This window comes from Panthera leo, chromosome C2 (assembly GCF_018350215.1).
Source record: "Panthera leo isolate Ple1 chromosome C2, P.leo_Ple1_pat1.1, whole genome shotgun sequence".
Taxonomy (NCBI): domain Eukaryota; kingdom Metazoa; phylum Chordata; class Mammalia; order Carnivora; family Felidae; genus Panthera; species Panthera leo.
The window spans coordinates 70,267,470-70,282,562 of record NC_056687.1 but is presented as its reverse complement, the minus strand read 5'-3'; the positions used below and the strand labels follow the sequence as shown (position 1 = coordinate 70,282,562).

At 39.0% G+C, this 15,093-nt stretch overlaps 1 protein-coding gene across 1 annotated transcript in view; it reads left to right on the top strand.

Moving 5' to 3' along the window:
- Positions 1-15,093, top strand: part of SLC12A8 (solute carrier family 12 member 8) — a 145,910-nt gene that overhangs the window by 118,149 nt on the left and 12,668 nt on the right. Inside the window, exons 10-12 of the mRNA XM_042903005.1 lie at positions 795-1,440; positions 12,990-13,087; positions 13,637-13,754. Coding sequence (XP_042758939.1) covers positions 795-1,440; positions 12,990-13,087; positions 13,637-13,754 — 862 coding nt within the window. The remainder of the gene's footprint in view (positions 1-794; positions 1,441-12,989; positions 13,088-13,636; positions 13,755-15,093) is intronic.

The window sequence follows — 15,093 nt, the reverse complement described above, 5'->3', positions numbered from 1 at the left end:
TTAGCGCATATTTTCTACTCCTGTTCTCCTGAAGGTCACCATACCCACCTCCATTAATAACAGATATGTATAAAATAAGTGTGTGTGTGAGCATGTGTAGGTTTAGTTTCATAATTTCTTCACCACAGCCACAAGAGATTCTGTTGTATCTTTCAGGGTCTGCCACTCCCTTCAGGTCATTTTCTCCATTATAGCCTGGGAACTTTGCACCACTTTGATTTCTAAGACTGATGTTAAAATCCAAAGAGGGTTGCCTGGGTAGCTCAGTCACTTGAGTGTCTGACTCTTGATTTCAGCTCAGGCAATGATCATAAGATTGAGCCCCATATTGGAGAGGGACTCCATGCTCAGTGTGGAGTCTGCTTAAGATCCCCCCACCCCACTACCCCTCTCCCCCACTCACTCTCTTTCTCTAAAAAAAAATAACAAAACAAAAAACAAAACAAAACTCCCCAAACCCCCCAGTAAAAGCCAAAGGAGAAATATTTGGGAAGTCCAAGTTCTATATAGCCATACTCCATATTAATAGTTCTGAATACAACCAATACCCATGGTGTATTGACCTACTGTGTGTCAATGCTGTGTCAAGCATTTTATGTGCATTAGCTCTGTTCTCACAATAACCCCATGGGAATGAGTTGGATATTATTATCCCAAGTTTATAGACAATCAGTTATTTACTGATTGGTAGAACATGGTACAAGTGGTTGAACCATTATGAATTGTGTTTCTATCATATAATGTGATTTTCTTCTGAAATTTCATAGTCTTGCATGTTATTTTTCTTTCTGCAGAAAGGGCCAAATAAAACACCTATAGCTGCCATCTTCCTGACCAGCTTAGTGACCATGGCCTTTGTCCTTGTGGGCCAGGTGAATGTTCTAGCCCCCATTGTCACCATCAATTTCATGCTGACATACATTGCAGTGGACTACTCTTACTTCTCTCTGTCCATGGGTCCCTGCAGCCTTCCCCAGGTGCCTGAGTCAGTGCACAGGGAGGGCACAGGAGCTCTCCACTGCTCTGAGCACCTGCTCTTGCAGAAGGCTCCCAGCTATGGCTCTGAGGGCACTGCCCGAAGCCTCTCTGAGGGGACTCTGCTAGAATTCACCAAAGACATGGATCAACTCCTCCAGCTAACCAGGAAGCTTGAGAATAGCCAACCTAGGCAAGGAGACAGTGACGGGATCCCAGAAAGTAAGAAGGGGAAAAGCAAGAAGGCCACAAAGTCAACCTTACAAGATAGCTTCCTTTTGGACCTCAAATCCCCAGCTTCCTTATCTGCTGAGGGCTCTGACAGATTGCCTACTGCCTCATGGGAGGGGCAGAAAGACTACTGGAACAAACAGAGTGCCAGGAGTGAAAGAGTTTGGTCTAGAGGAGCATGTGGAGAACAACTTGTCCCTGAGCCAAGTTACCAGCCTGGCCCAAGTGGAGAAGGTGAGTGCTTTGGAATCACATTAGGGCCTCCTAATTTGGGGTGACCTCACCTACCCAGTTATCAAAACCCCTTTTCAAGTCCTCAGCCAGTTTACTTTATAGCTGGGTTTAAAATCCTTGTTAATTTTGTGTGATATTTATTTTTTAAAGTTATATTCAAGTATCAGCTGAATTTGTGACTCTACTCTGTTATAGTGATTTTAAACAGAAATTTCTGTTTACTCTTGTATGGTAGATCTTGGAGCCATGGCTAATAATTGAACATTATTTCATTTTACTCAAAACTCAGCTGAGATATAATATAAACATGAAGGGCACCTGCATGCCTTAGTTGGTTGAGTGTCTGACTCTTGATTTCAGCTCAGGTCATGATCTCGTGATCTCATAGTCATGATCTCATGGTTGTGGGATCAAGCCCCACGTTGGGGTCTGTGCTGAATATGGAGCCTGCTTGGGATTCTCTCTCTCCTTCACTGTCTGTCCCTCACTCGCTCATGTACTCTCTCTCCCTCTCAAAATAAATAAACTTCAATATCAACACAAACGAGACCAATTTTTCCTTTCAAAAGAAGTGGAAATGTAACAAACTGTCTGCCTTAGGAGGTTTTGTCTGTGGACAAAAGACAAAAGATAAATCTCCCAAACCAGGCAAGAGGGGGTGGAAGAAAGATGGCCAAAGGAGTACATCTTTGCTTTACTCTCTCAAATCTACAAACATGGTAACACACAGGGAGATTCTCAGAGAGAGGCTTACAGGGCATGAGAAATTCTGAGAGAAATAAAGAACTTATAATTTTGAGTCTTCCACATTCTAGGTGCTTCCCATATGTTATTTCATGTAGTAAAATAGATATTATATTTTTCCATTTTACAAATGAAGACACTGGGCCCCAGTGAGGTCACAGAGAAGTCTCAGAGCTCATACTTTGCACAGCCAGATGTCACACCCAGGTCCATTGCCTGTATTTGAAGTTCATTACTTTTCTTTACATTATCCTGCCTTTTGAGATCTGTATAGGCAAATGTGAGCAAAGAGGAGAAGACAGACAGATGTAGAAAGAGATGTCTAAAAACAAATGCTTTACATTCTTCCATACACTTGCTTTTCCTTCTTTACCTATGAATTGGTGGGAGATTTTTAATGATAGGAGCATTATTAAATTTTAAGAATTATTTTATTTTTATCAAAATAATAAGTGTACAGTTTAATATGCCAAGTAGACTTAAAAGTAACATAATCAGAAATAGTAGTTCTCACTCTTCCATACCATCCCTTGTACCCTAGTCCCACTCCCAGAAAATCCCACTTTCAACCAAAAAGTTGCTTCTTTTATTAACCTTCATGTGACTAAATAATATATTTGTATTTCTATTTTTTGATATGTCAGTGTCAGATATCCTCATTTGACTTTCTATGGTAAATGAAGTTTTAACACATTTATGCCACTCTGACTTCTCATCCAATATCCCCGGTGTACTTATATCACAGTTTTGATTAACTTAATAGCTAGTATTCATATTATTATGATTAAGTAAATATTGTTAACTCTGAGCCATATTACATACACTATGATTACATTTCCTTTTTTGTACAACTTTTTCTGTTTCCTGGAGTTAGTAATTGCCTTACTTTTTATTTGCTTGGTTTTCTGTCATCATTTTTCTCTAAATACTCTGGCAGATATGTCAAATGCCTCTTAATGTTATTTTCCAAATGCTTGAATTCTTCAGAAATCTAACATATTCATTTCTTTTTTTGTCTTTGTCTAATGGCTGTCATCCTGTTCCATTCTAGACTATCTGTTCTCTAAGCCTGCTATAAAACTCCTGGAATTTCTCTTTATCACACTCTATGTCAGATCCAGGGAACAAAGATTTTCTGGATACAATATTACAGTGGATTTTTTTTTTTTTTTTTTTTTGCCTACCCAGTGTTGAATGACCTCCCTATGTTTGAAGAATTTCCGGTGTTACAAGTCTTGGTGAGAGGAAAAGCAAGCCTTTCACACTCAAAACTGAAGATGTCAGATACACAGTTTTCCAGCCTCTCCTATATCCAAGAGTTCAGGCATGAGGCTGAGGCTCTGCCAATCAGATGAGCCCTCCTTATACCTGGAACTGGGAACTGGAAACCTGAAGAAGTGGTGACTTCTAGGAACTCTCTAAAAGCCTTATGGTAGCAGCAGGATGGCTGCATTCCTGGCTCCAGTGTCCAGTGCTTTCAGAGTCAGTGGGCAGGATTCAGCATCTAGACCTTGGTGCCTGCTGCAGGAGTGTCCCCTCCTAGACTGCTCTGACATACAATATTGAGTGTTGTTCCTAGCTGTATAGCCTTGAACTTAATTTGCTAGCCTTTCCAGCTACTCTCAGAGGGAAGGCTAGGAAATATATTTTTACCTGATCATTTTGCTGCTTCATATGAAATGGTGTGGATTTTTTCCTAAGAAAGAAGGGAGAGATTGGGTAATGACAGTCAGTGCCACAATTATCATGGTTTTAATTTCTAAGAGCTTTTGGTTTAACCCAATTTTTCCTTATCCTTTTTTTTTTATTTGAATGTCATCTCATTCTTGTTTTATGGATACAATGGCTTATCTTATCTCTCTGGTAATATTACTTATTCTCCCTTTAAAGTCTTTTTCTGCTCTTTTTACTGACTTGTGTTCTCTAGATCTTTTTCTCTTTGGCTTGGTCTCTCTCTCTCTCTCTCTCTCTCTCTCTCTCAGAGGCTTTACTAAAATGTCTGTTGAACTTTTGATTTCTTTTCCTACTTAGAAGTGAAGTACTAAAAAGTTGTTTAGAAGACCTGTATACTGGTCAGGGCCTGTTGATTAGGGCACCTCACTATATAATGATTAGGTTGTAGGCTAGCTTTTGCACAGGAGGATCCCAAAAAGTGACTATCTAGAGGTTTTCAAAACCTCTGGACTCTTTAGTTCCTCCAGAGGAGACTCCTTTAATCTCTTGTCTTACCCAGATGGCTGCATGCATTCAGGGAGCAGGGGGAAGTAGGGGAGTTAGTGTGTCTCATTGTTTAGGATACAGACTTAAATTCAATTCCCCAGTTTCTAGCTCCATTTACCCATTCTTGCTGTGCCTGGTGTCCCAAGTCCAGGCACTCACTGGTTTTATTTCTTCAGAGGAAAGGGGTCAGGCAAAGGAGTTATTACCTAGCTGTGTGGGGAGAAGAAACGATCTTGATTTCCAGCTATTTCAGATACAGTCTTGGAACCAAATGCCTTTACCTTACCACTTCCCAGGGACATGGCACTGCCTAGTCTTGAACTTTGCTGGGGCCTGCCAGGGTGCATTGGGCTGCTCCTTGCTGGTACCCTGTCTGTAGGGCCTAGAATTCATCCTTCTCTGCTCTGCTCACTCTGTTACCATTCCCCTGTCACCTTTCCATCTTCCAAGACCTGTTTTTATCTTTCCTCCCTCATTCTCCTTATGCTTGTGGGTTTATGCCTATCTAATTCCTTTTCTGTTTTCTCAGTGGGTTTCCAGGAGAGATGTGCAGTCAGTTTGCAATCTTTAGTCAATGAGGTGCTTGCTGCCCAGTTGCTCAATCATAGAAATGTCATAGCTGTTGACCACTCCCTGTCCTTCATCCTTGCTGCCTGTACCTTGGTGCAGACCCTTCCTATACAGCACCCAGACTCTTGTTAAGTCTGCAAACCAGTGTTCTGCCTCCAGATTCTCCCACATCTGTTTCTCCTTCCCATTGTCCACTGAATGATTTTCTAAAATAAAACTCTTATCATGTCTCTCTTACTTAAAAACCTTCACTAGAATCAAATCTCTTCCATCTAAAGTCCAAGATCCTTGGTGGGATTTGCAAGGTTCTTTACAATCCTGCTCTGTACTACCTTTTTGGCCGTTTTCCTCATGACGGCCCATGTATGTTCCAGTTAGTCCTAAATGAATGCCCTAAACACATCTTGTTCTTTATCCCTTCCCGCCTTTGCATATGCTGCTCTGTCTTCACAGCTGCTTCACCTCCCGCTTCTCCATCTGGAAAACTCCAATGTATAGTTTAAAATCCATCCAACTTTTCATACGCATTTACACTACCTCTGAGAAGGCTTTCCTGATTTCCTCTCCTGTGCAAGTATAACATTTGATTTATGCTAGCAGTATAAAGAATTAACACATTGTTTTATACATTTATATCGAATTTTTTACACATTTGTCTTCAGGCCCATGTGTCTGTCTGTCTTGAGGAAAAGAAATAGTAGTTTTATTCCTTCGCCCCTAGACTGTGGGCTTCCTTTAGTCACAAGCTATGTCTTTCCACCTTATATTTATCACAGTATTCCCACACAGTACACAGCATGCAGCAAACACTCAGTAAAGGCTAAATTGATGCACAACTGAGCAAATATTAACTTCAAAAAAATGAAACATTGATCAGTAAAGTAGAATAGAAAGAATTACACTATGATAAGAACCTAATCTGTGACAAACCAGATGTCATACAATAATAAGAATCAAATCACTATTGAGTAAACATTGTTGAAATCAAATGGATCAAAAAGATTAACTTGGGCTGTATTCTTTACCTTATATAGCCATGAATTCCTTATTTATAACAGCTGTGCAAGAGAGATATTTCTGACTATTGAAGACTATCATCAAAGACAAAAAGGATCTGATTAAATAGAAATAAAAAACATTTGTACAACACAGTGTCACAGAAGGAAACAATTATTCTGACAAGCACGGCCGATAAAAGCATACCTTCCAATGCATATTATTTTTAAAAATAGGAAGGTCAAAATCCAGATTCTACTAAAAAGCAGCATGCAGATGAATATGGAGTTTACATTTGAAAAATCAATGCCCAGATTCATTCATTGCTCATTCAACAAACTAACTTTTATTGTTAAGTGTAAAATATTGTTAGTAGTTAAAAATAGCCAGTGTTTCTCAAACATGTCCCATGTTCTTGGCACTGAGATAAGCACCTAACAGATTATCTCATCTAAGCTCAGACTTAGGCATTGTTATTGTCATTTTACAGAGGCATAGAGAAGTTAAACATTTGCTCAGGATATGAGACAGCCAGAATTTGAACACAGGTCCTTTCACTTTAGAACTTGTGTTCTGAACCACTATACAAGGTATATGCTGCTAGCTGTTAGTATCTGTTATAAACTAGGCCATCGTATTAATTCAATAAATACAAATTAAACCACCTTCAAAATATCATTGCACATCTATTAAGCCATCAAAAAATTAAATAAAATAGGTCTGTGGTTATCAGGTATATGAACACATTGCTGAAAGCAATTCCAGTGGATTTATCACTTCTAGATCTGTTGATTAAAGTTTTTCATCAAATTTGAGAGCCATTATTTCTTCAAATATTTTTTCCGCTCTTCTCTTTCTCTCTCATCTCTATGGGACTCCCACTACACATTAATTAGTATACTTTACATTCCCCCTTCTTCCCCCCCCCCCCCCCCCCCAGTTTCTGAGGCTCTGTTCTTTTTTCTTCTACCTTTTCCTCTCTGTTCTTCAGTTTGGATAATTTCTACTGATCTATCTTCATGTTCACTGATACTTTCTTCTGCCATCTCAAATCTGCTGTTGAGCCCATAGAGTAAATTTTTTATTTCTGTTATTGTACATTTTAACTATAGAATTTTCATTTTTGAAGTGTTTGTATGTTTTTGTTGATATTCCCTATTTTGAAAGTCATTGCCATCATATTTCTCTTAAGTCACTGACATTGTATTTTTATTTAATTCTTTGAACATATTTATTATACTAGTGCTTTGAAGTCTTTGTCTGCTAAACTCAGTGCAGGCCCACTCAGAGTCCGTTTCTTTTGATTGCTTTTTTTTTCCAGAGCATGGGTCAGTTTCCTGTTTTTATATTTTTTAAGTTTATTTATTTTGAGAGAGATAGAGACAGTGCAAGTGGGGGGAGGGGCAGAGAGAGGGATACAGAGAATCCCAAGCAGGCTCTGGACTGTCAGCTTGGAGCCCGATGTGGGGCTCGAACCTAAGAAACCATGAGATCATGACCTGAGCTGAAACCAAGAGTCGGACACCTAATCGACTGAGCCCCCCAGGTGCCCCAGTTTCCTGTTTCCTTGCATGTCTTGTAATTTTGGGTTGAAAACCAGACAATTTAGATAACATAGTGTGGCAACTCCTGATTCTGATATATGTTTCCACGTTTTTGTTTGTTTTAGTAAATTTCCTGGATTTGAACTTTGGAATCTGTCTCCTCTGTGGTTGTGGATTCTGATGTCTCTACTCAGTTTTTTATTCTTATTTTTAACTTTTAGCCTGGCTTCTAAGGAGTTTGCCCTTGTGCCTATGTGGCCCATAAGGCTTCACCCTTTGCCAGTGGATCTGTGTATAGGTTGGGAAGCAGTCAAAGTTGCAGCTAGTTTTCCAGTCTTTCCTGGTTTTGCCAGTCTCAGTTTGGCCTCCCCAGGCAGGAGCATAGTTTTTCAGTCATCCAGGGAAATGTGGGGAGATATAGTCCTTCCATAGTCTTTCTGTGACTCTCTCATTTCTAGATCTTCCCATTAAGTTTCTGATGGTCCACTGCTTGCCCTAGCTGGGTCTGCAACCTCAGGCTAGCAAAACTGAGGACTTTTCCTTTTCAGTTTTCTACTATACTCACCATGTTTAGCTTATAAAGGCACAACTCACAAGTCTGCCCCCTCTGGCAGTGAAACTGCTGGTTTCTGACCAGCTCCATGCTGGTAAGAATGGGAATGGGGATGGGAGATCAGGCCATGGGCTCTCACTGTTCAGACCCTCAGCTCCATCAGTTTTTGAAAAATAAATACTTCTTAATTTTTGTCCCCATTTGGTAACTTCTAGAGCTGAATGATTACTTTTTTATTATTTTGACCAGTTTTATACTTATTTCTTGTGGAGAGGATTCACTGACCACTTCACATTGCCATCGCTGAAAGTCCCTCTGGTTCATTCTCCTCCTCCTCCTCCTTCTTCTTTTTAAATTTTTGTTATTGAAGTATAGTTGACATAACATCTTTGGTTAATTCTCTCTGGAGAATTATCTTTCATGATATAACAAGAAATATAAAACTATTTCATTGCCCTAACTTTGTAAATCTGTTTGGGGGAATTGCATATCAAGGAAACAACTCAAAATCAAACAATAAACCATAAAATGTGTTCAAGATGGTCATAGCTGCATGGTTTGTGCTAGTAGCAAATTAGAAATAACTTAAATATGCAACGTTTGGAAAGTGGTTAAAAGAATTATATTATCAACTTAATAAAATACCATATGGACTTGAAACATGATCCTTTGTGGACTATAGCAATGCACATTCTTGGTTTGTACAGGTTAACTAAAACTATGTGTTTGTTTATTCTGATAAAGATATGGAGTGCATTTTCAGAGATGGTTTAATATTTATTTATTTATTTATTTATTTATAATATAATTTATTGTCAGATTGGCTTACATACAACACCCAGTGCTCATCCCAACAAGTACCCTCCTCCATGCCCATCACCCACTTCCCCTCCCCCCCCCATCAAGTCACTCATCGTCAGGGAAATATAAATCAAAGCCACACTGAGTCAGAGTGGCTAAAATGAACAAATCAGGTTTAATATTTATTTTAAGTAACTTCTATCAAATTACTTAATTTGTTATTTTAAGAATTGACATAATTATGTTTATTATATTTGATACATATTTTTTAATTTTTGTTTATTTGAAAGACAGAAAGAACAAGCAGGAGAGGGGCAGAGAGAGGGAGACACAGAATCCGAAGCAGGATCCAGGCTCTAAGCTGTCAGCACAGAGTGCAACATGGGGCTCGAACTCACAAACAGAGATCATTACCTGAGCCGAAGTCCAATGCTCAACTGACTGAGCCACCCAGGCGCCCCTATATTTGATATTTTTAACATGTCTAATGCATAACTTTGTGTACCTGTTTGTTTTGCAACTAAGGTGTGATAAAGTAAAGTTGCTTTCTCTTTTTTTAAGTTTATTTATTATTTATTTTGAGAGAGAGAGAGAGCATGAGAGAGAGTGGGGGAGGAGCAGAGAGAGGAGAGAGAGAAGCCTAAGCAGGCTCTGTGCTAAGAGCACAGAGCCTGATGTGGGGCTCAGTCTCACAAAACATGAGATCATGACCTGAGCCGAGGTCAAGAGTTGGATGCTTAACCGACTGAGCCACCCAGGCACCCCTTTGGTTATTATTGGTTATTGCTTTCTTGGTTATTATTTTAGAATCTATAACATGAGAGACTGTCCTCTCCCACCACTAGTCTGTAAGACCTGCTTCTTCTAGCAAAATCCTTGACAAGAGAAAAAAATTTTTTTAGTCATTTTGGAAGGGTTTTGAAACCATACCTGTTCAGAATTCAGAAAAATTGTCTGCCTGCTTTGTTGTACCTATTCAAGTTAGTTAGGTTAGTTGAGAATCCTTGCATGAATTTTCCCTCACATTGCTGACATATAAAACTGCACTGTGCTTGCTTGGAGAGCACACCCCTTCCTTTTGTTTCCCCTCAGAGCCCTTAGAAAACATACACACATACATACAATTCCCTTAGGTACAGTGTAATTGAGGTTATGTGAGACTGAGATTAACTGGGAAAGGGTGAGCTTAACATTTCACAGATCTCAGAGAGGCAAAAAATCTAAGTCCTTAAACAATACTCTTCCGTCTTAATAACTGAGGGGACAACTGTATTTCACTAAGCGTATGATTAAAAAAATGAATCATGCCTTGGGCATGTTAAAATTGTACAATTGATTAATGGTAATCAATAGTATTCCCATTTTTTAAAAAAGTAATAAAGCCATTAATTCAAATCAGTCATAAACCTTGGCAGAATTTATTTTAATCCACAGTTAATGAGGAGACATTTATTGAGCACTTCTGATACACAAACTTCTAAATGCCAAGATTTGGCATTTAGAGATGTAAAAAACAGTCATTGCCCTCAAGGTATGGAGGTACAAAAGATAAGTATAATAGTAGGAAGCACATAATGAAGGGAGACAGATGTTGAAAGGATAAAGTCTACCTTGGGGCTAAGATGATTTCTTTATTCATTTAACCACTTGTAAGGAATATTTACTACATCTCAAATGCTGTTTCAGGTATGGGGGACATTCTGTATAGACATAGAAGGCCTCTGCTGTCATCAAGCTTGCATTCTAGTAGGGAAAGACACATACTAAATAAGCAAAGAAATATATAACTGTAATGTCAGTAAGTGATAAGTACTATCAAAGATAAAGCAAGGTAACAGGATAGAGAGAGAGACTAGGGTGGAGAGAAAGGTTACTGTTTCTGATAGGTTTTCAGAAAAGATATCTCTGAGAAGAGGATATTTTAATGGAGAACTGAATTGTATAAAAGAGAGAGCCATGCAGAGATATTGGGGAAGAGTTCTAGGCAGAGGAAATGGTGTGTATGAAGGTACAGGTGGGAATAGGATTGGCAAATTCCAAGAACAGCAGAGGTCCAGCAGCAACTGGAGAGCAATGAGCCAGGGGAGAGGGATAGGATGAGTACAGTGAGGAAAGGCCCATGCAGGTCAGGGTTGTGATATGATCAGATTTAGGCTTTAAGGAGATAACTAAAACCAAACCAAACCCTGTTGAAGATATATAAAGGTAGGCTAAACTGCTATAACAATAACCAAAAACATAGTGACTCAAACACAACAGAAATTTATTTCTCACTTGCACTAATAGTCTAGGAAGGCTCTCCTCCACGTATTGATTCGGGGACTCAGGGTCCTTCTATTCTTTTGACTTTACTATCCCTTAGTACCTTGTCATACAAAGTCAAGACTCAGTTACCATATTCATATTTCAGGCACAAACAAGAGGCATACCTATTCTCCTAAAGACCTTGGTGCAGAAGTGACATTTATCACTTTTGTTCACATTCCAGTAGTGAGAACCTAGTCATCTGGCCACACCTAGATGTGAGAGATCCTGGATATACTCTGACTGTGGTTTCTACTACAGGAACACAATACAGTAAATCAGATGAAAGATGAAAGTGACATGGACTAGGATGGGAGAGCAATGGAGTGGTCATATTTTGGATACATTTTGGTGGTAGGATCAACAGGAATTACTGATGGAATAGATGTAGGTATGTGAAAAAGAGGAGTCCAGGATAAATCTTTGATATTTGAGTGAATGGTAGTGTCATTTATTCAGATTGAGAAGACCTGGGGAAAATAGATTTCTGCTTTAACCATGTTAAAGCTTGAAGTGTTTGTTAGCCATGTAAGGGGAGATATTAAGAAGACAACTAAATATTCAAGACTTCAGTTCAAGGGAGAGGTCGATGATGATATAAACTTGGAACATCAGTGCGTGGATAGTATTTAAAGCCATTTGAGACTAGATGAGATCTCCTAGGAGTGAATATATATGGAAATAAGAAGATTGCGGGGGACTAAATAAATGCTGGGATACTCCAATATTCGGAAGCTGGAAGGAGGTGGTAAGCCAGCAAAGGAGACTGACAAGAAGTGGCCAGTGAGATAGGAGGAAAACAAGGGGAGCAAGTCATCTTAGAAACCAAGAGGAGGTAGTGTTTCAACAAGTAGAAAGAGATCACTTGTGTCAGATGCTGTCTGAAAGGTCCAGTAGGATGAGGACTGTGAGTTGACCATTGAATTTGAAGTTTCACGTCATTGGCAACTGTAGGAAGGGAAGTTTAGTGTTGTTTACAATCTTAAGAGTGGGCTGAGGAAATAGTGGGAGGTAGAAACTGTATAGGCAATTCTTTTGAGAAATTTAGCTCTAAGGAAGATAAAGAAATAGAGCAGTAGCTGAGGGATGACTGGGAAATATTTGTTTAGGTGGGAGAAGTTACAGTATATTTGTATTTGGTGGAAAAAAGTGATGATGCAAAAGCAAAGCCCTTGAGCAGGGCACTAGTGGAGGGATGTGCCTTATGCAAGATCCAGGGATATTCATCCACTGTAGAAGGAGGGAGGGCAGAAGAGAGGATACAGATGCAAGTGGCTTGGTAGCTTTGGTGATGAGAGAATATAAAAGCTCTCTTTTGAGAAAAGAGGTCATAAGTTTGTTACATCAGAGAGTAGGAGAATGAGTTGACTAGGTGTAAGACCACTGAGGAGTGGAAGTGTGGAAGTGTGAAAGCAGGTAATGTCAGCAAGGGAATGCTCTTAGTCTTTGATCATAGAATCTTAGCTGGGTAAGAGGGTACTGAAAAGAGGAGGTAAGTAATAGAAAGCAAAAACATACCAGGGCAAATTGACTGGAGATCCCTCTGTAGGCTATGAACAGTTGAGGCGGGAGACAGCAGAGTAAATGAGAAAAAAGAAGTGATAAGCAGGGGTAGATAGATTGAAATCATGATTTAAGAGATGTAAAGTTACTAGCCTCAAGTGTGGTCAAGGGAGTTAATAGTTGAGGTGAATGGAGATTGTTTTTGGCTGAGTTACAAAACTGGAGAGGAGGAATTCATAGATATTTGCTCTTAAAAATAGAAAAGGGTTTGGTAACAAATTGGTAACCAAGGATTCGGCTCATTTATTTTTTAGAGTTCTTCCTGAAGTCTAGGCTCCAGGACCAAGATATCCAGAGGAGACCAATTTCTTTCTACACCCACATGTGCAACCCCTGGGTCTCCCTGTTAGGGGTGAGTTACCTCATTTTTATCTCAATTGTCCTTGAGAAAGAATTCAGGTAGAGATGTTGATCTAGGGAGCTGCAGAGGGAAGAGGAAAAAGGACACCCTTAATTAGGAGCAATGTGATTTAAGTGTGTTACATTAGACTTTAGATGGGATTACAAATGGCAAGATTATATTTAATGAACCACTTATTTCAATCAGTGGTTTACTTTAAAAAATAATTAATCATCTGTGATAACCTCTGGGTCACTAAATTTCTAGGTATACCAAATTAGCATAATTTCACTCTAATTTGTTTCTTCTAGGGAGAAGTAGGACAAGGAGCTAGGGTAGGATATTTATTGATAGTTTTGATTACAGGGTACTTTTGGGTGGGTGTCTTCTCAACTATCTGCTTAAGTGCAGTTTTTTGAATTATGTGTGAACTTCTATTTAGAATTTATAGTGATCAGAGGTGGATTAGAGGGACTGTTGTTTCTTGAAGTCTTTACCTTGTGACTTGCTTACCACGTGATAAACTATTAGGTGACTTGCCTTCGTATTCTGTTTCCACAGGCTGTTGGGTCCCTTCTCATCATGTTTGTGATCCAGTGGGTCTATACCCTCATTAACATGGGTGTTGCTGCCATTGTGTATTTCTATATCGGTCGGGCCAGTCCAGGGCTTCACCTTGGTAAGCCATTTTGCTGCCATCTTCCTTCTTCTCTTTTAGCTTTCATTGAAAAAACTGCATTTTGAGCACCTATTAAATGCCAACTAATTCAGATTCTAATCTCATTTTCAAGTAGCTTATTATAGTCTAGGAGGAAAAATATAGCATGCATATAAAAGGTAACAAAAAATAATAACAACTTGTAAGGTTTATAAGACGTGTGGAAGTAAAATCGATGACAACAGCAGCACAAGGGAGGAGGAAAGAAATGGGAACATACTGCTTTAGGTTTCTGATACTAATGTGAAATACTCTAACATCACTTAAATGTAGACCACGATAGGGGCACCTGGGTGGCGCACTCAGTTAAGCGACTGACTCTTGATTTTGGCTCAGGTCCTGATCTCACAGTTCATGGGGTTGAGCACTGACAGTGTGGAGCCTGCTTAAGATTTTCGCTCTCTCTGCCCCTCCCCTACTCACGCTCTCTCTCTCTCTCTCAAAATAAATAAATAAATAAATAAACATTTTAAAAAAGGTAGACCATGATAAGTTACAAAGGTATACTACAAGTCCTAAAGCAACCACTAAAATAATACAACAAAGAGTTATAGCTAATAAGCCAATAAAGAAAATAAAATTGAATTTAAGAAAGGCTCGAATAGAAATAAAGCAGGAAAAAGGAAAATGATCATAAAGGACATATAAGACAAACAAAAAACAGAAGGGTGGTTTACAGCTGTATCAATAAACCTAGCTATACCTATGTACCTATATAGTTATATCAATAAACACACTAAATATAAATAGTCTAAATATTCACAATTCAAAGGTATAAACTCTGAGATTGTCAGATTCAATAAAAAAGCAGCTATATGCTGCCTATAGGGAATCTACTTTAAATATAAAGACACATGGGTTACATGGGTGGCTCAGTTGGTTAAGGGTCTGACTCTTGACTTTGGCTCAGGTCTGATCTCATGGTTGTGAGATCAAGCCCCACACAGGGCACCATGCTGAGCATGGGGTCTGCTTGGGACTCTCCCTCTCTCTCTCTGCCCCTCCCCAGCTAGCACACACACACACACTTGCACTCTCCCCCTGCCTAAATAAATAAACATTAAAAAAAATAATAAAGGCACAATTAAGTTAAAAGTAAAGGGGTGGGAAAAGATAATATCATGATAACATGAATCAAAACAAAGCTGGACTGATTATACTAACACCAGACAAAACAGATTTCAGAGAAAAGAATCTTATCAGAGATATAAAGAGGGTCATTTCATAAAGGTAAAGGATAAAGAGGGTCATTTCATAAAAATAAAGGGAAAAATTCATCAAGAGGATATAACAAACCTTA